Source organism: Melanerpes formicivorus, unplaced genomic scaffold, assembly GCF_026170545.1.
Source record: "Melanerpes formicivorus ecotype bairdi unplaced genomic scaffold, bMelFor1.0.p_v2 SCAF_23, whole genome shotgun sequence".
Classification (NCBI taxonomy): domain Eukaryota; kingdom Metazoa; phylum Chordata; class Aves; order Piciformes; family Picidae; genus Melanerpes; species Melanerpes formicivorus.
Genome location: NW_027142375.1, coordinates 12,595,900 through 12,617,475, shown reverse-complemented (window position 1 = coordinate 12,617,475; position 21,576 = coordinate 12,595,900). Strand labels below are relative to the sequence as shown.

The following is a 21,576-nucleotide window of genomic DNA, read 5'->3' as shown; positions in this document are numbered from 1 at the left end:
GTCTAAATCAAAGCCCAGTTGTTGGTTGAGAACCAGGCTGTTACAATGCTGTGACTTGATCAAATCCTTGGCAGGTAGTCCAGCAAAATCAGTCAGTTCTCAGAAGAACCCAGAGCCTGCAGTGCAGTATTTGGTCATGGATCAAAGTTGCAATCAGCTTTTTTTAAATTATATGACTCAAATCTTAACCTGTCTTGACACATCAAGGATTTCCACAGGGAAGTTCCATCTTTTGATTAGTTTGATCTCATTATACTTGCTAGGATGACTACAGTTAATTCTAGATGTTATTATCTAACCAGTCATAAGCAGCAAGGATAGGGTTGTTTGCTATAATTGTTCCCTGTCTTGCCTTGAATTAGATTTTAATCCACTAAAATTTTTAATCCATTTGATATAGTTCTAAAAAAGTTACCAAGCCAAGGGAAAATGCAGGTTTATCCATGCTTTAGTACTTGCCCTCTTGTTTGAGTGTAATATAAGCATTTCCTTAAATCTGGCCTGTGCATCCTCAGTCTTGTCCAAAGTCCTAGCTATGCCACTTAGGCTGCCAAAATCTATGCCTTTACTAGACCAGTTGTTACAGTGGCTTGCAGTGGCCACAGATTCCACTCTGAAGAATCTGCAGTGGATTTGTATGCTGATGGATTTTCTTTTCCTCAAAAAATAAAAGTTTTGCCTTCCCCTTCCCCCCCCCACCCTCCCTCCCCTTAATTAGACATAAGTGAGATTTTGGAGAAGGTTTACTAAAACCCAAACAAATGCAGAAGCCCTACAGATACCTACTGCCGTAGCACAGCCAGCAGCCTAATGCGTATGACCACACTTTCCTCACCTTCTACCTGTACAGTCATTTGGACCAGAAATTTCTAAGAGGACCTAGGAAACTTCAAGAGGACCACATGCACCAAGATTTTTCAACAAAATATTAATTCAGATATGAAAAACATGAGAAAGTTTCCAGACTGTTTTTGGTTATGGGTCTCTATATCCTGCCACATACCACATCTGACTTGCCTGATTACTACATTTCCTTCTTGCTATTTCTCTGTGTTTTGGTAATGAAATAATCCTGGACACAGTACATTCTTAAGAGACAATTGAGGAATAATGAACTAGATACTAAGCTACCCCATATTTGCAAGAAGTTCTTCTAACCTCAGGACAGCATGTGTTTATCTATTATCTAGACTATAACCACAGTCCACTAACCTGAGCTTGGACAAAAGGACATGGAAAATTACACACTGCAGTTCCCAGAAGTGCCTGCAGTTTCTACAGTGGCATATGAAAAAGCTTGCATTATGGTCTGTGTGGGACTGCTTGTTTGTAAATAATTAAAGAACTCACCAGGCTAGATAGATCATAGAAACAATAAAGATGAGTAAAACAAATGCACCAGCAGCTACACCATAAACCCAGGTCTTCAGCCTCCCATCTAAAAGGAATGAATGTTAGTCAGTAGTGTTTGAGTTAGTCTTGTTGAATTATTAGTTCTGATATAGTAGAGAAATACTTCTATAATCCAAAATAAACGTATTAACTAGCAATTAATTTTCATCTTAATAAGAGTAAATGTGATTAAACAACCTTGTGTACTTGTGTTCTGGTTTTCAGCTGAAGTCTGGATAACCCAAATGAAGCTGAGATATGGGGGACAGGCAGCAAGTGAGACCCTCCAGAAGCTCAACCAGCCTTGAGCCTGCTGGTAGAGGGCAATCCTTCAGCATGATTGCAGGGCAGCATGCTAGCCCAGGACTCATTTGTGCTGTTAGCTCTGGTAAATCAATCTGCCTGTTACTTTCATTATTGTTGCTATTTAATTTTATCATTTTTAATACCATCAGCACAACTTTAAATATCTTTACACAACTTTCATTACTGCATAAAGTAATTAGTTTTCAAATTTTTCCCCCACCAAGTACAAGTTTTGCTTGTATCAAAAAAAAATTCCTCCCACAGCACAAGAAAAAATACCTCCAAAAAGACACTGTGCTCATAAATAGAACTGCCTGTTGTTAATAAGGAATCTATGCAGCTCGTGCAGCTTGAATTTTGGATATGATATCCCTGCAGGCCAAGGTTTACGTCCTACTTCTCCTGCTTGTCCTGATCCTAGATGTACTCACTTCTCCCCTGTCAGTGGGGTTTTGCTCTGAACTTCAAATGAGCATGTCACAATCCAAGGTCAGTCCACACTGTCTGACTCACTACTTTAAATTTCTTTTGCAAATTTCTAAATCATTTATTAAAACATTCTTTTACAGGAGGTTAGCTAACTTTCTTGCACTTCCCTGACCAGGAAAATTCCATTAAAAATGCTGAATTATTTAATTTCCAAGGGGAAATGTACATGCTCAGTGTAAGCAAGCACAGATGATTTTTTTTCCTGATCAAATAATTATTGCTTCCTGATACCTCTGTAGAACAAAAAGCGTTAGCAATTCAGTTGATGTTTCTACCATGTAATAACAGGGGGGAAAAAATAAAAGGAGCAAAAAATTACTTTGTTCCCAGTAGGCCTCTCTATTGCTATGCAGTTTAGTTCAGACTTTCTGTCCTCTAATACTGCAAAATCTTGCAGTCATGTGGACAACTTGTTCAAGGCTAATTAACATAAAAATACAAAACATTTTAGCTTCATTACATTAATCAACCTAATGAACAATTTTAACAGATATATCTGAAATAACTGATGTGTTAAAGATGGATCAAACAGTAGATTTAACCTGACATATCCGGTGATGTGATAATATGAATGAGAGGAATTATGACTTCAGTACTGCTCAACAGGTTAGCTGCTTCTCTCCTTGGCTTCCTTCCACTGGTAAATGCAAGAGATTTGGGGTTGTTCTGGGATTGTTTTCTTTAAAATAGTATTATCTCCTTGAAAAAAGGACTGGCTTTGCCCTGCATAGGGATTTATTCACTTTGTCAAAGCAGGGAAGTCTGTTAATGAGGTCATTCGTATTGTGCAACTACAGGCGTCTAACTCAGGCTTTCTGAATTTTCCCTGGACAGAGGCTTTCCAAGCATACAAGGAAATTGGGGGCACTGGCGTTTCAAACTCATCATACATTAGCATAGACACTTGAGGAGAACAGTTCTAATACTCTGCTTTCTGGACTGCAATGTAATTTGCTGGCTAGTGAAAGGACTGTTTTAAATCTCGACTTAGAAACTGTGAGGAAGGGAATAATCAAAACCTTCCCATTAGATACACAATACTGGGTTTAAACCAATCAAGCCTGAAGCTCATCTGAAATGCAGAATGTTCACTTCTATCCACATTTGCTCATACCTTCACTGGATTAAGTATTACTTTACTGAATATTGTTGTTTCCATTTGAGCTGAGCTATGGGAAACTAGTGAATTTTCATGGATTTTTTTCAACTGCTTCCTTGCTCCAAACCCATGACTGAGCTCCATGTTCCTGAACAGTTGAAAGTGTCTGATATCTGGTTATTGAAGGCCCTCTGGCTGCTACAACACACCCTCTGGCATTTTCTGGTGGCCTTAGCTAGATGAGTAAAAGATTTATAGTCAGGTGCTATTTTTAAAAGGAAACCAGGAAAGCTTAATTATCTTTTAAAATTATTATTATTTTTATTGTGGATTAAAGTTTTAACTAATTGGAATAAAGACCATTTTATTGCAGGTATCAAATATCACAATACAGATAACAGTAAGTACTAGGAGGACTAAAGAGCTCTAACATAAGTATTTCTAACCTGAACATGATTTTATCTGCTTAGAAATATTGCTACAGTTCTCAATTTGCATCTTTTTTATGGATTATGCATGTCAAGATACTGGTTTCAAATCTCAGATTGAGAACACTCATAAAAGTTTTAGAAAGAAATGAACACCCTAAGACACAAGTGTGTTAGAATACTTAGCTCTACGTGATTTAAAAGACACTTAAGTTAACCAATTGCTGTCTTCATGTAATTAACATTTTGGACCAACATCATAGCCCTTTCTGTGGAAGCGCCTTGTCAATTATAGTTATATTTATCTCTGTGCTTAATGGTACTAGAAATATTTCCTGAAATCTGATTACATGATGGACTTCTTAGAAGTATTTTTGATGGGATAACTGCATTGTATTTCTTGCCACTCTTGCACATAAGTCCTTGCCTAGCTGTAAAGATTATGGTCCATCATAAAAGCAAATATTGCCTGTGGAGACTAAATATCAATAATATGGTTAGCTCTTGTCCAGCGTTAGTTTAAATATGGATATGGCAGAAAAGCATTAGCATATCTACACTGATTATTTTCCTGCAATTTATGCTATGGCTGCAAATTTTAAGCAGCTCTTACCGTCTACAGTCTTCAGTGCTACCTTTTTGCTCTGTCAACACAGCCAAATCTAACATCCTGGCTTACACCTTTGCAGCCAACTCCCTTCCAAAGCCACACTTCAAATTGCTTTGCTGAATTTTAACAGATAGAAGGGATTTAAAGGAAATCTTCTGTACTGCAAGATTTCATTAAATACATTGATGGAGTAGCTAAGAAGGCTAGGGCTTTGCTTATGTTTTTTCCTTTCTTTTCAGGCAGGGTAGCTGCCTGTCTTCTTAAAGGAACACTCAAAGGGTTTTCTTTTCTTCCTTAGCACCACAAAACTGTAAACGCCAGACCCTGCAGCAGTACTTTGCACTATGAACTGCTCATTGCATGACTTCACCTGGCCCAAAAGGCTGTAGAAACCAGGTCCTTCCTCGTCCTGACGGGTTACTGGAGGGCTGAGTAGGGTTGACAGCTCGACTGGTTTTCACATCTGCTTTTTTGTCCTCCATGGTGGGCATCACCACCACTGGGATGACAGTGCACTGTTCGAGTGTGCCATCAGAGGACATAACTTCTGTGTATCCATCTTCACAACTGCACGTTCTAGTCTGTAGGGAACAAGTGTTTTATACTGTGTAGCAGGAAAACTCAGTTTTCTGTGAGCTATAAAGCATAACAACATGGATGACCAGAAAAGAAGACTGTTTTGATGAGTGCTAGCCTTGAACGTACCTCTTCATTTATTTTTATGCAAGTTTGTACCATGTATCAATGGAAATTATGAAATATTTAATTGAAAAGTAGAAAAAGGTCTGAGGGTGATTTTAACGAAAGAATGGCTAGCAAAATCTCTGAAAATACTTTCTGTTGGCATAATCTTTGTAACTCACGGGGGTGGTTTTTGCCCATACCTCACTGCAGTAAGCGTGGGGTTGACTGCACGGTGGGTTACATGACCTGTCAGCATCAGGTTGGCGCATCACTAAGCAGCCCCCTGTAGGACAGAAAATCAGATTTTGACACGGTAATACCTCACCACTGATGAAGTCACTGATGTCATTACTCGCTGCAGGATGTCATGGATTACAATTTTATTGCTAATTTTAATTTAAGAGCCCTCTTTCTCTGAGGTGAAGGATAACTAGTATCAGGTGTTGTCTTACAGGTAGAGTAAGAATACAGCACATACATTTGCATTCATGTGCATTTTAGAGAACTAATAATTGGCAAGTGAACTTTTTGGTTTAGCCTTTGTTTTTTTGGTGGACTGCTCCAAAAAAGCAGTTTAAGTGTTTTGTTAGGCTTGAGGGAAGAGATTTTGGATGTGTGTCCCTTCTTTAGACTTACTGTGGCCACAGAGAAAATAAAACTTCACGTTGATTTATATGTTTCTTTGCCTGTTAAACTGAAACCAAACTACTCATCCAGTTTATACATGGATACTTGTTTTATGCTGCTCCTCAATGATCATTTTTATGCACACTCCAGCTTTTTGTCTTATAAGGCCAAGCTTCATGCAAGCCTAAGACTTTTGGGAGGAAAGTATTATCTGCAAAGGGTATTCTGAAGGTACGGTGGGTTCCCATCTTTTTTCTTTTTTATACACTCCTAGTTCTCTCTTCTCCAGCTTTATGTAGTTATTGTTATGGACCAGTACACACAATCAGGCTTTCACTATCATTTCAGCCAGAAGGACTTTAAAATACATTTAGAATCAGTTTGAATTTACCTGGTTACCTTTCAGCTTACAGAAGAGGGATACGCATCACACAGTTTAGAATTTATACTGCTATAGGATGATGCTTATCTTGCATCTCCAGCATTAATAACATTTTTATTCTGGTGTGATATGATGATGAAATCCTGATAACTGAGGTTGGTCAAGACCATAGCAGATGCAGTTAGATGTGGTTATGTAAGTCCAAGTGTTAATAGGATGGTCAATGAATAACAAAGAAAACCCTGCTGCTTGCCATAAGTTTTCCCCACCCCCCAGAACGAAAAAAATGTACATCCTAGCATACAAATCACATGCCTGTGGGAATCTATGTAAAACAATATCAGTCATCCAAGGAAGCTGCAGAAGGAAAGAGTTGCCTCATCGCCCATGGGAAACAACACCTTCAAGTAGAAAAGACCTATTCAGCACAATAGTATAATGCAAGTAAGTACATAAATAAAGACCTTAGAACACCGCCAGGACTCAGAACAAAACATTGATAATGTCCAAATGAAAATACACTATGTTAGAGACAAATACATGGGTTTGTTCTAGATTAAATTAAGTATCCTCTACTTAAACCAATTGTGTATGTGCATCTATCAGTTTGAGCTCCTAAATACTGTGCTTTACACAAATCACTTTCAAATAAACATTCAGATGCAAATTCTAGTTTGGCTTGCAAGTGCAGACTTCAGGCAGAACATTATATTTAAGAGCTTTGATGAAAAACTCTCAGGGACATAGGAAAATGTAGCTTTGCATTGCATAGAAGCTGATAATTATGTTGTCTGGAATTTTCCACAAGTCTTCATTTCAAATCAGAAAGTTACCACAGCTTTCAAAAAAGAGGTACAGTGTAGGTTTGATTTTAGACTGCCTGGGAAGTCCCATCGTGAAAAATCTGCCAACAACACATTTGTACACTTGACTTTCCTGGAATTTATCACACGGCTGTATTCAGTCCCACCAAAACAATCCATTATTTTTATGTGGTTTACTCTGATTTATTAATATATTCTGATTTTAACATCTTGGAGCCATAATTGTCAGAATACTATTTATTCTGAAATCCTGCAGGACCTTTAGTGGATAATGTCATATATTAATCTTAATAAGAATTCTTACTTGGAGTTTTACTTAACATACAAGCACCTTAGCTGGGCAGGAAGCAATCAAGGTCCATAAATAAGGCCCCGCTGCATTTGTTGTGAAGATTATGCATTTTAATGTTCTTACAGAACAAGGTGACACTTGCAAAAGAGACTGTGGGTTACTCAGCAAATCAAACCCTTGTGAAAATGGTACAGATATTTTATTTCTGCTGTTACAACAGACTCCATCATCAAAAAGCATTGTTTTGACCTGAGAGTGGCTGGCATTGACGATGTGTTTATAATATCTGGGATTGTTTTGCTATTGCTTGGGCTGGAATAAAAAGATATGTAAATGACAAATGCTTAACTCTTCTCATAAATGAATCCCTAATTCTTATAAATTAATTCATATGAATCACAGAATCATAGAATGGTTTTGGTTGGAAGTGACCTCAAAAGACCACCTAGTCCAACTCCCCTGCAGTCAGCAGGGACATCCCCAACTAGATCAGGTTGCTCACAGCCTTGTGAAGCCTTGCCTTGAATATATCTCCAGGGGTGGGGCCTCAACTATCTCCCTGGGCAAACTGTTCCAGTGTTCCACCACCCTCATGGTAAAGAACTTGTTCCTAACATCCAATCTAAATCTACTCCTCTCTAATTTCAAATTATTGTCCCTTTTCCTATCCCTACAGGCCACTGTAAACAGTCCCTCTCCAGCCTTTTTGTAGACCCCCTCCAGGTACTGGAAGGATGCTATTAGGTATGCTCAGAGTATTTGCTTCTCCAGGCTGAACAACCCCAGGTCCCTCAGCCTGTCCTTGCAACAGAGGACAGCCCCCAATTATCTTCGTGGCCCTCTTCTGCACCCGCTCCATTGGGTCAATGTCATTCCTATGTTGAGGGCCTCAGAGCTGGATGCAGTATTCCAGGTGAGGTCTTACCAGAGCATAGCGATTTTCACAAATTTGGAGACCTCAGTCATTCTTAATTCATGGTACTTTGCATCTTTTTCTGCTTCTGTACAGTCACTGAAATGAATTTTAATACATAAAAGTTCTACTTGTTGTTGGAGTAGAAATCTGAAAGCCTACATTTGGAAGTGTAAAGATGTCTATGGCAAAAAAAGCCCAACAACAAACAACCAAACCCAAACAACAACAACAACAAAAACACACACAAAAAAACCAACAAACCAACCCAAAACCCCCCAAAAACCAAGCCAAACAAACAATTTAAACATCCCTGGTCCAGTACAAAAGATAATATTGATATTTACTAAAAGCATTACAGGCTGTATAATTCTGCAGAAAGAAAGAAATGTCATTTTTAAGATGCAAAACCATGATGATTCAAGACAACAGCACATGGATTCATACATCAAATTCATTTGTTTGAAAAAGACTTTATCCATCTGTTTTGCAGGCTTTTGTGTGTATATAAAAAGAGTAGTAGTTACCTGTGACATTTAAACCATCTGACCTTTGGCACCACACGGTTCGAGAAGATCCTTTCCACGGGCTAGCCATCCACTTGTATTCATAGCACTGGCCATCTACACAGAGAACATTCATTTTTCAAGAAATCTGATAACGAGATTTAATGTTACCACTAGCAGCAGCCACACTCATCAGCAGACCATACTCATGTTTAATGGCTTTTATGGCTAAGTAGGCCCCTTCCTCCTTCATCCAACAACATAGAAGGGTACACTGCACACATGGAGGCCCCACGGTCTCCTGCACTTACTGGATATATATAGAATAGAACAGATGTGTCCTGGATGCTAACTATAATGGCTGTGCACACTGCTTGTGGAGTGAGCTAACGTTGTTAATAGACAAAACAGCTGTTTCCAATAACCTCATAATGGCTGTAGCCCATCTGTTGTGCAAAATTCAGTTAGGAGTCAGGTTCATTTCCTGGTAACACTGAGCTTCATCCAGTGCTCCAGTGCTTGAAGTGACCTGGGCTGAATGTTCACATTACTGTGTATCAACCATATGGCCTGGGATAAATGATGAAGTCCTTCATCTTAGCTCCCTTATGTATATAAAACTCATTTTTGCCTGATCACACTGGGGGAAGGGAAGGGAAGGGAAAAGGGGAAAGGGGAAAGGGGAAAGGGGAAAGGGGAAAGGGGAAAGGGAAGAATTTACCAGGTTGGAAAATACCTTCGAGATCATCAAGTACAACCTATCATCCAACACCATCTAATCAACTAAACCATGGCACCAAGCAATCCATCCAGTCTCTTCCTAAACATCTCCAGTGATGATGACTCCACCACCTCCCTGGGCAGCCCATTCCAATGGCAAATCACTCTTTCTGTGAAGAACTTCTTCCTAACATCCAGCCTCAACCTCCCTCAGCACAGCTTGAGACTGTGTCCTCTTGTTCTGGTGCTGGTTGCCTGGGAGAAGAGACCAACCACCACCTAGCTACAACCTCCCTTCAGGTAGTTGTAGACAGCAATAAGGTCTCCTCTGAGCCTCCTCTTCTCCCACAGCTCCCTCAGCTGCTCCTCACAGGGCTTGTGCTCCAAACCCCTTGCCAGCTTTGTTGCCATTCTCTGGACACGTTCCCGCAACTCAACATCTTTCCTAAACTGAGGGGCCTAGAACTGGATACAGGACTCAAGGTGTGGCCTAACCAGTGCTGAGTACAGGGGCACAATGACTTCCCTGCTCCTGCTGGCCACACTATTCCTGATACAGGCCAGGGTGCCATTTGCCTTCTTGGCCACCTGGGCACACTGCTGGCTCATGTTCAGCCTACTACCAACCCATACCCCCAGGTCCCTTTCTGCCTGGCTGCTCTCCAGCCCCACTGATGTCAGCCTGTAGCACTGCACGGGGTTGTTGTGGCCAATGTTTAGAACCTGTAGATGTGTTAAATCTCATGCCCTTGGACTCTGCCCACCCGTCCAGCCTGTCAAGGTCCCTCTGCAGAGCTCTTGGACCCTCTAACAGATCAACACCTGCCCCCAGTTTGGTGTCATCTGCTAATTCTCACCCACAGGCACTCAACTTGATCATCCTTAATCTCTAGTTCCATGGCATCTAGAGCCTCCCTGATGTACAGGGCTACTCCTTCACGCCTTCTCCCTTGCCTGTCGTTCCTGAAGAGCCTGTAGCCACCAATTACAGTGCTCCAGCCATGTAAGTCATCCCACCACATTTCTGTGATGGCAACTACATCATAACTTTCCTGCTGTAACAAGGCTTCCAGCTCCTCTTGTTTGTTACCCATACTGTGTGCATTAGTGTACATGCACTTCAGCTGGGCTGCTGGTTTCACCCCTGACTCCAGCTTACCACTCTCAGACTCCTTTCCTGTCTGGGGGCACTGAACCCGAAATGCTTGTACAGGAAATTATTTTTCTTAGATACTTTGTCCAGTACCAGCACTAAGCATGACTCAGACTTGTGAGTGTTATTGTCATGTGACTAACAACAATACAAAAGGCAGGCAAAAACACAGGTTTACTTGTGTATCAAAATGTAAAGATTGCTTTTTGTTAATGTTATCAAGCAGATAAGGAAACTGTTATATCCCATATCATAAAAATAAAATTAATTAAGAAAGACCATCAGTTCTCCAAAGACTGCATTTAAAGTGGTAACACATGACAGCATTTGAAAGATTTTTGTGTACAGCTGATATCTGGAATACAAAAATCTAAGTGCTTTCCTATGTTTATTGAAATGTATTTGCCTAAATTTAATACCATTAGCAGAAAGAAAATAAAAAGACTGTTGTTCTGTATTTTTTTCTTATAGGAAGTAGTTCTATGTATTTTTTTGGTGCTGTCGTAGGGTTGGAAGGGTAGGGCCAAAAAGCCTCCTCCCTCCCCCCTGTAAAGTAAAGGGAAGGAAAAATTGAAGGGAAAGGAAAAAAAAACTCACAGCTGAATTAGCAAAGCAATGAGAGCTGTATATTTACAAAGCAGGGAAACACAGGGAAATATATATACAAGATTTACAATATTTACAGTATATACAGAAATATACAACAAAGTAGCACAGAAATGAGAGTTCCCCCCTCTGCTGAGGGGGTTCCCCACCTCCACTTCCCCCTCTCTCCCCCTTTCCCCAGAGCGGGTTAGAAAGAGAGAGAAAGAGGAAAAAAAAAGTTAGAAGCAGTTATGTGTTAATTGGAAAGCAGTTAATACAGGCCTTGCAGTTTATCAGTTTTAAAGGTCAAGCCTTGGCCGAAAGCCCAGAACAGAGAGAGCTGCTGCTTCCGAGGGAGGGGGAAGCAAGACTGAAGATAGAGTGCTGGAATGCCCAGGATACCCTCCTGCACTCCCAGTTCAGAAGGTGCTTCCTCCCAATCTACCAATGAAATAAGTTTAGATCCTTCTTTTCGTTTACCAACTTCCGACCACCATATTCCCTTTCTTAAGGGGACAGCCTCAACCGGTCACAGGTGCTTACCATTGCATGATCTTGTTTCCAAAGCCTGTTCTGGACAGAGATGTTGATTTTCTAATTCCTGAATGATCACTGCCCGAGATCGGACTTGTATCCCTCCAAAGCCGAGATCCTCACCATTAACACAGGTTAGCTGGCAAAGGCTCCACTCTGACCACTCTCTCAAGTAACAGTCCCCTGTTAAATAGCAATTTGATAAGATGAATGATCACCACATGCGAAGAGGTTTTCACACTGAACATGTCTCACAAAAGAAGTCCAAATTTGGTTTCTTAATTCTTCCTCTTCAGACTTCCTTTCATTTTGCTTCTAAAATGACATTTATACTTAAGAGAAGTTAATATTTTGACACTCACTGAGTATCTGTGAAATAGAAAATAGTAGTAAAAAGATTGTACATGCATCACTCGCACAAAATCATTATCTTTCTGAATTTCTGATAGCAGTCCAACCAATGTCAGGGCTTTTGTAAATTGTATGGTATTGTGCACTCTATGCTTTACACTAAATTCTTACATCTTGTTCACAATTCTTCTTTGATGTCATAAACGGAGAACATTGTCTAGTTTTGAAAAGATGAATTGTTGTAGATTTTCTCTAAACAAAGTGTAGAAGTAACTGCTGGAACATTCTTTGCAAGAAAGGGAAATGGGAAGGTGATTAAAATGTCCTTTCTGGCTATCTCTTGTTAGGATTAAGAGAGATTTGTATAATGTTGTAGTGTAAAATTGAAAAATATAATTATTTTAATGACCCTAATTAGCATGATCAGCTAGACAACATTTAAGGAAGATCTGAGGAACAACACAAAGAGACTATTTTCTTAGAACTGCAGTTGAAAATGGGACTAGACTGTGTATAGTCTCATAAATAAACCTCTTAGTTCTCATTATTTCAGTGGAAGAGCTATTAAAAATTCATGCTACCTTGCATTACACTGATGACAGATATAATCAGTGCTGTGTTGACCAGATGCCTGATTAATGAAGGAATTTTCTTTGCCAATGTTAGGAAAGCATGTGAAGAAATGAATAATTGAAGAACTGATTTATACATAATAGAAAAACAAGTAGTGACTTTTGGAAACATTAGCTGGAGCGTATCATTAGCACATCCCTACAGGGCAGTCATTCTTGCTGGCTAAACCTGAGTTTGTGGAAGAACAGGTTCTTGCTCAGCAAAATTTTAAAAACAAGCAGGAAGAAGCAGTAAATAAGGTTTTTTAGTCTTCCTCTTTTTATTTATTAAGTAAAAATATGTGAAAATCCTTCAACTGGAATGCTGTGCATAAAGCAGTGGTAGAAACCAGAAATGTGCTCTTGTGAGTGAGAAGACCAATTCCATTCTGGGGTGTATTAGAAGGGCTGAGGTTACTAGGTCAAGAGATTTTCTCCTCCCCCTCTACTCTGCCCTGGTGAGCCTGCATCTGCAATATTGTGTCCAGTTCTGGGCCCCTCAGTTCAAGAAGAACCTCAGGGAACTGCTTGAAAGAGTCCAGTGCAGAGCCACAAAGATGATTAAGGGAGTGGAACACCTTCCTTACAAGGACAGACTGAGGGAGCTGGGGCTCTTTAGTTTGGAGGAGACTAAGGGGTGACCTCATTAATGTTTATAAATATGTAAAGGGTGAGTGCCAAGAGGATGAAGCCAGGCTCTGCTTGGTGATGCCCAGTGACAGCACAACAGGCAATGGGCAGAAGTTGAGGCATAGGAAGTTCCATGGAAACATGAGGAAAATTTTTTTCCCTGTGAGGGTGGCAGAACACTGGCACAGGCTGCCTAGAGGGTTGTGCAGTCTCCTTTGGAGATATTCAAAACCCTCCTGGATGTGTTCCTGTGTGATCTGGTATAGGTGATGCTGCTTTGCAGGGGGGTTAGACTGAATGATCTTTTGATGTCCCTTCCAGCCCTTAACATTCTGTGATTCTGTAATGCACTGGAAAAAAAAGAAAATATCTGGGAAAGTGGAGTTGCAAGAGAACAAAACCAGATTATGGTATTGAATAATGGCTACATTAGAGCTGAAGGAGTTAATCACTTCTTCTAAAGATACATCACCAATGACTCTACTGGACAGCAATATACTTCAAATTCTACAAGTAAGCATTTGAAATTAACTGGAGGGGTTTTACTGGAAATTAGACAGCTGTAATAGGCTCTTGATCCTTCTCAGTATGAGGGTCATGGACCTGATCATTTATAACAACTCCTTTGGAGGCAGTCTACAAGGACAATGATAGTGCATGCCACATCCGCTTTGTTAAATACCTAGAAACACTCACAGTTTTTTAGACATAAAAATATTAACTTCATTTGGAATAGGTTCTCTAAGCAAAAAACATAAGACTCACTAGCTTCCTTAGACACCTAATAAACACCATCAAGTGCTAGCCACTGTTTAAAGTATTACTAAAGCTATTAGGTGATCTAAACACTAAACCCCACACATTCTAATAGCGTTAAATACAAGTTTACTTTGAAAGATTTTGTGAAAAAAATGTATACTTACTAGTTACAATCCAGAACTGAGACATGCCTATTATAAAATTTAAGACCTGGTATTTTTTTTTTTCTAACTAATTATTGTGGTGAAGCCACTACTGGAAAGTAACTCTGGTGTTCATTTGAGGGATGAATCCAATCAGAGAAGCACATGGAAAAGATTTTATGACATGTGGCTAGGCACTGATAACTGCAATGATACCCCACCTGCCTTAAAATGCAACTTATCTGAATGGCTTTGTTACCTGGACAAGGGACAGTGCAGGTTTCCTCAAGTATTATCTTCTTATTACCATCTATAATCGGCTCTATTTCTCCACAGAACTCCTCATCTACCACTTTGCCAACATCTTCAGTGGATCCGTCAAAAACCACACATGAAATATTCCTCACTCGTGTTCCCTCTCCACACTGAGCATCCTGGGGAAGGAGGACATAGATGGATGTTTCACAAAGGAAAGTGCCAAAATACACGATCTGAGCTACAAGTCACTCTGTCTCCCACTATGCTTTTGCTTAACTACTTATTTATTCCAGGAAGGAAAAGAAGAAAAGAAAATGGCCCTGTTCTTTACTTCTCAAACAAACGATAAACCCCAAAATTCTGCTGGCTGCTACCACTGTTTCTTAAAATATGGAGCTACTGAAGCCTGTGAATTTCAACCATGGCAGTATCTCCAGGGGAGATCTTCTCTAGGATGCCAAACTTTTCCCACAGATATTCTTTCACAATGGAAGGAATACAAATATCAACAAAGATGCTACTCAGGTACCAAATTTTGCAATTATACTTTGAACATCTGTAGGACATTGCTGTATCTTTTGAGGAATAGGAGCTCTAAGAATAAATGTTTAGGGTTTGGATAAAAGAGGTGGAAGCAAATTCTTTATGGTGTTATGAAGCAGGTATCTGTGCATATCACAAATATACCTAGATAGACAAGATCCAGAACCTCAGAGATCCATATGGATTTTTACCTCTACTTTACATGCAGACCATGCACTGTGTTGCCATCGGTAACAAGGCTTTACTGGACAGGGTTTGAATTGCTCCATCTGAGATGGACAAGGCCTCCCATCACCCTGAAATGGCTGATTTATGGTCCTTCTTCTGATCATTTTTCCTGTAAATAAGAAGCAATATAACAAGAACCAAAATAGTTACACTGACTTGTTCCTCAAGACGGTTCTCTTTTGGTTAAAAGTGTTGTGTTTGAATAAAGTCCTTTTTTCCACATCTGAGATATTGTATTTTAAATTAGATGTGCTGGCTCTTGTCTGTTACGTGGATTTATATTTTCTAAGTCTGACACTTTATTATTTGTTTGTACTGCAAGAAGTGCAGGAGGATATATGATGAGGATTTCAGATTGCTCCTGAAATAGCAAACAAAAGTAGCAATTTCCTAGTTTAGAAGCCTGGGAGAAAATGTTTTCTGAATGTGACAATATGTCTGTGGCAACTCAGCGAAGATTCCAGCTCCTCATCTGCAGTTTGCTGCTACAAGAGGCAAACATTCTGTTCTTCCCTAACACGAAATCATCTCTCCATGATTAACGCTAGTAACCAACAGCTTGCAACTTTCCCTCAGTCTGTCTGGATAACGACATGCAGATTTTGCAGGAGATGGAGGATTCTTCACTCATTCCCAAAGAAAATTAAAATACAAACGGCTTATTCAACTTCAACCACGAGTAACATACTGCCCAGCATCACTGAGATACAGATTTTATTTCTAATATTCCTATAAATACAAACAGAAAGATATTTTTATCCCTTTGGCAATTCTTGCGTCTTTCATCTTCATTCTATAACTGAAGAGTTTTTTGTGTGCCAGAAGTAGTGATAAAGTGGCTGCCGTAGAGTTGGTAACTTGCTAAGGTTTCCAGAAAACCAACACAGCTGTGGTGTTTTAATCTATATCTAAACTAATGTATGAATGAAGTCTGAAATAAGAAAGATATGTATTTAAGCTTGGATGCCAAGGATTATAATGAACCGACACACTACACTGATTTACCCACATAACACCTGGTGTTAGCTGGCCAAACCACTTCATCTTTAATTCCATATTTCAATCTGATGCATCTGGAATTTAAGATCCTAATGATCATGACATGAATGTTCTGCTGATGGCAAGCTACACAAGCCACAATGCAGGTGCAGAACTATATCAGTCTCCTAGACAGCTGTGTTCACTGCAGCTAGATAGAGGGATGTTTGCCAAGTGGAGACTCCATCATTCTTGATTTACAACTGTTCCAGCTGAGATGTCACAGCAGAAAAAAAAATGTTATTGAAACGAATGGAGACACAAAAAAAAACCCAAACCAACAAGCATAATTCTTACAAACAATTTTTCCTCAACTTTATGAGTATTTGCATGGGTGCACAAAAGCAGTTCAGCTTTGTGAGCACTGGGTTTAATACTTATTCAGAAGCAGCAGTTACTTCCAACTTCTTGCCTAGTAGGAAAATTGAAGTAAATTTTAAAAGCTCAGTCTTTGCTTAAAAATGAAATAAGTGTTAAAAATTTCCAGCTTTTGAAATATGCCAAAGGTGAACACTGACCTGTAAGGCCACATGCTTGAGAGCACTCAGACCAAGGGGACCAGTCAGAGAGCTGGCAGTTCACAGGACATTCCACCACACAGGACGTATTCATTTGCCATGTCTTCTCCAAACCAAGCTAAAAGAAAACATTTAATGGTCAGCATGCAACACGTGGTTTGTGTCACTGCTGCAAGGCATGCATTTGGACATGGTGAGTCTGAGACAAGCAAAGTAGAGCAATTAGAACATTTAAAAATCTCACATCACAGAATGGTCTGGGTTGGAAGGGATCTCCAAAGGTCATCTAGTCCCAGTAAGCTGGGACATCCTCAACTAGATCAAGACAGTCCTATCGCATATTCTGCTTTTTAAATACATGCTTAAATCTCATTTCTATCAAATTTTAAACTAAATTAGAGCCTATAAATGGAGGTCCTCAAACAAGGGAAGGGAGAATTCTATGGTCACGATTAGAGACAGTGCAGTGGCTACGTGGGCCTATGGTCTGACTCTGTAAAACCATTTCCATGTCCTTATAAACGCCCATGCTCCAGGTTTTTCTCATCCAAGGAAGAAAAAGAGATAAACTCATTAACACACATGAGAGTGTACAAGGCAAGATGGAATTTAAGCATTGGCAAAGTATTAGCAAGACAATAATCCCTGCAGCCTGCACAGCTTCAAAATGAGTTAAAAGGGTGGGTCAGTTATAGTGTATGTGTTACAAAACATGAAAGAAAATCAATCCTGCCAGCATGAGCAGATCTTCAGTTTCCCAGCATAAAAGACTCCTGCTCACTGGGTCTCAATGATGGGTCTTGGTCATCATTGAGGCCTTTCAGAATCCCAGAATGTTGTAGATATATTTTTGGTAAATAAAAAAGGCAAAGGAGACATTTTAAAACCTATTCATTTTAATGTCTGGAAAAGTTAATGACAATAAACCCAGCAGTTAAGACTTTAAAGAGGAACTAAATCCACTATTTCCTACTAAATACAAGCTTAAAGCAATAATTAGGCACAACATTAATGTGTCCTTCATAAATAAACTACAAGTACTGGAAATGTCTCACCCTGATAGACTCACCAAGTCTTAAATGTGCAATACCACTTACTGAGACAAATGAGGTTTGAGACCTTTGTTTTATGCATTAAAGAACAAGTTCCTGGCTTTTCTCTGTGGTACAGCATAACCTTATTTCTCCAGCTATTGCACACAAGCAACACCTGAAACCTTTGGATAATCTGGAATTTGGATAACTAAGAGACTAGAGAACCATCTCTGATGTCTATATTTGGGTAAAATCTTCTAAGCAAAGACTTTAAAGCCTACTGAATTGATTCCTGCCAATTATAGAAACACAACTGCTCTCTTTCAAGACTGGCCTTCTCAGCTAGACTTTGGCAGCTAGAGAAGGAAAAGCTCAAGAGAGATATTAGAGGTGAAGAAGAGAAAGCTGCAGGCCAGATTACTGACAGTAGTTTGCCATTGGCATGTCTTAGATACTGAGGTGCTGCTGAAATAGATGGGGGAAATGATTGGCAGGCTGCAATTTGATATTAATCACATACTCCTTTCCCACATCCCTATCCTTCCATGAACTGATGAACCACAATTTACTTTAAGGATTTTAGGAAATGTTTGGAAGTTTGTTCAATGGCTCTCTTACCTGAAAGAGCCTGTTCGGGATGAGTTGTGGTTTCTGATTAAAGAATGGCAAGTAGTGGAGGGGTTATCCCAGCCGCACATGCCAGGGACAGCAGGCTGGCAGAGCAGCATGCTCTGTAAACCCTGTGATCCACAAAATGTATCTGTATTTGTTTATAGGAATGTTTGCAGATTAACCTCTGCTGGAGGCTAATCATGTAATCTGACAAGCAGACTATTTGCCAATAAAAGAGAAAAGTTTGCTTTCTAATGCAGACTAAACTGCTGGTTTCTGGGCTTTGCTGATCTTTAATCAATGGTAAATGAATCAAAACAACCCCATAAATATGAATATGACCAGGACCAGCCTGCTTTAGCTGATTTGATTTTAAAACACTCAAGCAAAAGATGAGCCAAGTTCTTGTGATGTGCTAATTTTACAGAGTTAGAGACCAAGCAATGCAGTATTACTGTGTCTTGAGAGTTTGCAGGGAACTCTGTCAACATAACAAGGACTAGGAAATAAGCTCTAGGAATTGATTTATCCTGGCAGTAATCAGGATGACTGGGTAGCTTCTTGAGCTCATTGACTGAAACAAACACAAGTTCATACAGACATATTAGAAAACCCGGACACAGGGGCTGTTAATATTTAACTATGTTGATGTTCTTATCTGTGGACAGTGATGCCCAAAAAAGACAGTATGAAGAATTATTTTTTTTACATATGGCTTTCATTAGTTTCTTGAATCACATATTGTATAGGAGCTGACACCTCAGTCAGGTGTCTTTATTTCATAGGGATCAGGATAGATTTAGCTATATATGCATATGATAGTAAGAACCACATTTCTGTAAAGTACCTACACATAAACTCATCCCAAAAAAATTTTGTTTTATTCATACATCTACTATAAAGTTTTATGATAGCCCAGGGGAAATTCTATTACCTCAATCATTACAAAGTTATTTCATCTTTCTCATATCAGCAGCTGTTCTACCCACATGAGCCTTAATTTGAACTTCACTTAATCTTGTTGTAGTGCCCTTGCAATGCAAAAACATAGCAAAAAAACCCAAAAACAACAAACAATAAAAAAAAAACCTAAACCAACCACTCTGAAGGAACACCTGTGATTAGATTAGCAAGAAGTGCACAGTTTTGCTATTTTGATAGTTTCTTCAATATTCTCCTCTTATGACCTGGAAAGTCACATCTTCAGAGTGAAGGGTCTGGTAAGGTCTGAACGGCTCAGCTTTTATGTTAATCAGGCTAACAGGTTTTACTCTTCACAGTTATTGGATCAGCCTCTGACCTTATTGTACCACTTCTTACACATCCATAATTCAACAAATAGTCTTAACAGTATAACTAGAGTGGATCAGAGCTTTCTAGAGGAAAGCTCTCTCTGTATCTCCACGTTCCTAACATGGTCTAGTAAATCAAAAGGGCAAATAAGACTATCACAGTGGTTGCTGATAATGCCATGACCTCACTGCAGAGATGTCTGTTGGGCAGTCATTTATAGCAAGTAGCTTTTGAGATACTATCTTGTAACCCTAATTATTTCTCTGAGTAATAAACTTTAATTTTTTAACTCAGGAGGCTCCTGAGGTTTACTGCAATGAAATTTCAGTGTAAAATGTCATCATGTTCTGTTGCTCAAATACTTAGTTAATAACAGGAATAATTTCTTGGGTTTATGGGAAAAGAAATATATTCCCCCTTAAATCTAATAAAGGATACATTTTCCTGTTGAAATATTCATGTGAATGGATATTTTTTTTGTCATGTTGTGGTATGCATATCAATCAATGTTGCAGTCTCTTACAAACAGCCCAAGAGTCAATATTTCTTGTTGTTGTCCTAATGCATTAAAATATTAACAGAATGCATCAATGCATTCCCCTGTTAATTTCACAGAAACTTGCTGGTAGGTAGCCAGATCTTGATTTTTTTCCTGAGACATAAATGATCAAATTAATAGGTTTAATTATAAACCCAGGAGCTATGAGTGAAGGATGATTTTGGGACAGAAGTAGGGGACCCACCTCAGCTGAAACTTCCTGCCTTTGTTAAGAACTTACAAATTCAGGAATCCAGGATGTCTGAGGGAGTTTGAGAACTCTAATCAGGTCAGATGTACCATTGCAAAACTATAGTCCAAAGTACATGATCAATTTCCTTACTTATTCCACTTCTGATGAGGCTCTCTTCTATAGGCAAATCCTAAAGAGCAGCTTCTAAGCCAAGAAAGTCCAACAGAAAAAGGTGTTGGTACCAAAGCTGCTGTGAAGGTTACTCCACCTTAGTCCTTCATTGCAAGTTATTTTTTTCTAATGTCAGTGTGATAAGGGAAACCAGAAAGACATGGAAGATTGCCCTTAATTTTGCATTTGCCCTCTCTTCCCATTTTCCTTCACATTACTATCTCCCTGCAATTGAAAACATTAAGACCAACATACAGAATGTCAGAAAAGCAGTGCTGTCAAATTTGAAGTGAGCTTGAACTTTTGCAAAATGGTTCTTTCAAAACTGAAGGGCTCCTGCCTGCTAGCTACTTCTCTCTATAAATTTCTATCTAACGTTGCATTCATGCACACTTGCTTGGGTATCTTTTGCATTGCACAGCTGGATACACGAAGTTAGCATTCAGCCCAGCTGCAGAGTGACACGTGGGAAGTGTTTTCCAATGCACTGAGTAAATGATTGATACTGGCAGCTGTCCAAGGCCCCACGCAGAAAATGTATCAAATTAAAATGATGATTAGTGTTCTGATGAAGATTTATTACCTTTATTCTGCTTTATTAATTATTGTTTCTAAGTAATTTCCTTCAGGACATAATAATTAGCATACGTTCATGGAGGCACTTAAAAGTAACTGAAGGAAATTGTCTCAAAATCACTGTTGATGGCACAGTTCATTTCAGAAGTACTTAACAATCCATGAATAGTGTTGCAAAACATCTGGTGATGATGAGTTAGACGCTGCAGAGCTCAGTTGGCTCAGCATTAATTAGTACCATTAGAAGGGAGCTTACTCACAGACACCCACTCACCTCTTCACAGTACTTCAGGTCAACCGATTTGCCATCGCTGCGAACGCAATCGAGCATCCGTGTTTTGATACCATTACCGCAGACAGCCTTCTCACTGAGCTGGCATGTGCTCCAGTCTGCAAAAAATGAATTCATCAGACACCTAGATAAAACTCATAATGACCCAGTCTCCTACCCAATTCTAATTCTGATGGCCTAAAATAATCATCACAAGCAACGGCTCACAAAGCCCAGCTGCTAGGCAATATTGGAAACAGCAACT

At 39.4% G+C, this 21,576-nt stretch overlaps 1 protein-coding gene across 1 annotated transcript in view; it reads right to left on the bottom strand.

The window, feature by feature from the left end:
* The window catches only part of THSD7A (thrombospondin type 1 domain containing 7A), a 307,882-nt gene that overhangs the window by 3,635 nt on the left and 282,671 nt on the right, over positions 1–21,576 (bottom strand). The window contains exons 23-31 of the mRNA XM_068152522.1: positions 21,315–21,430; positions 16,624–16,741; positions 15,031–15,176; positions 14,298–14,472; positions 11,554–11,727; positions 8,574–8,669; positions 5,209–5,291; positions 4,695–4,905; positions 1,351–1,438 (exon numbers count right to left, since the gene is read on the bottom strand). Coding sequence (XP_068008623.1) covers positions 1,351–1,438; positions 4,695–4,905; positions 5,209–5,291; positions 8,574–8,669; positions 11,554–11,727; positions 14,298–14,472; positions 15,031–15,176; positions 16,624–16,741; positions 21,315–21,430 — 1,207 coding nt within the window. The remainder of the gene's footprint in view (positions 1–1,350; positions 1,439–4,694; positions 4,906–5,208; positions 5,292–8,573; positions 8,670–11,553; positions 11,728–14,297; positions 14,473–15,030; positions 15,177–16,623; positions 16,742–21,314; positions 21,431–21,576) is intronic.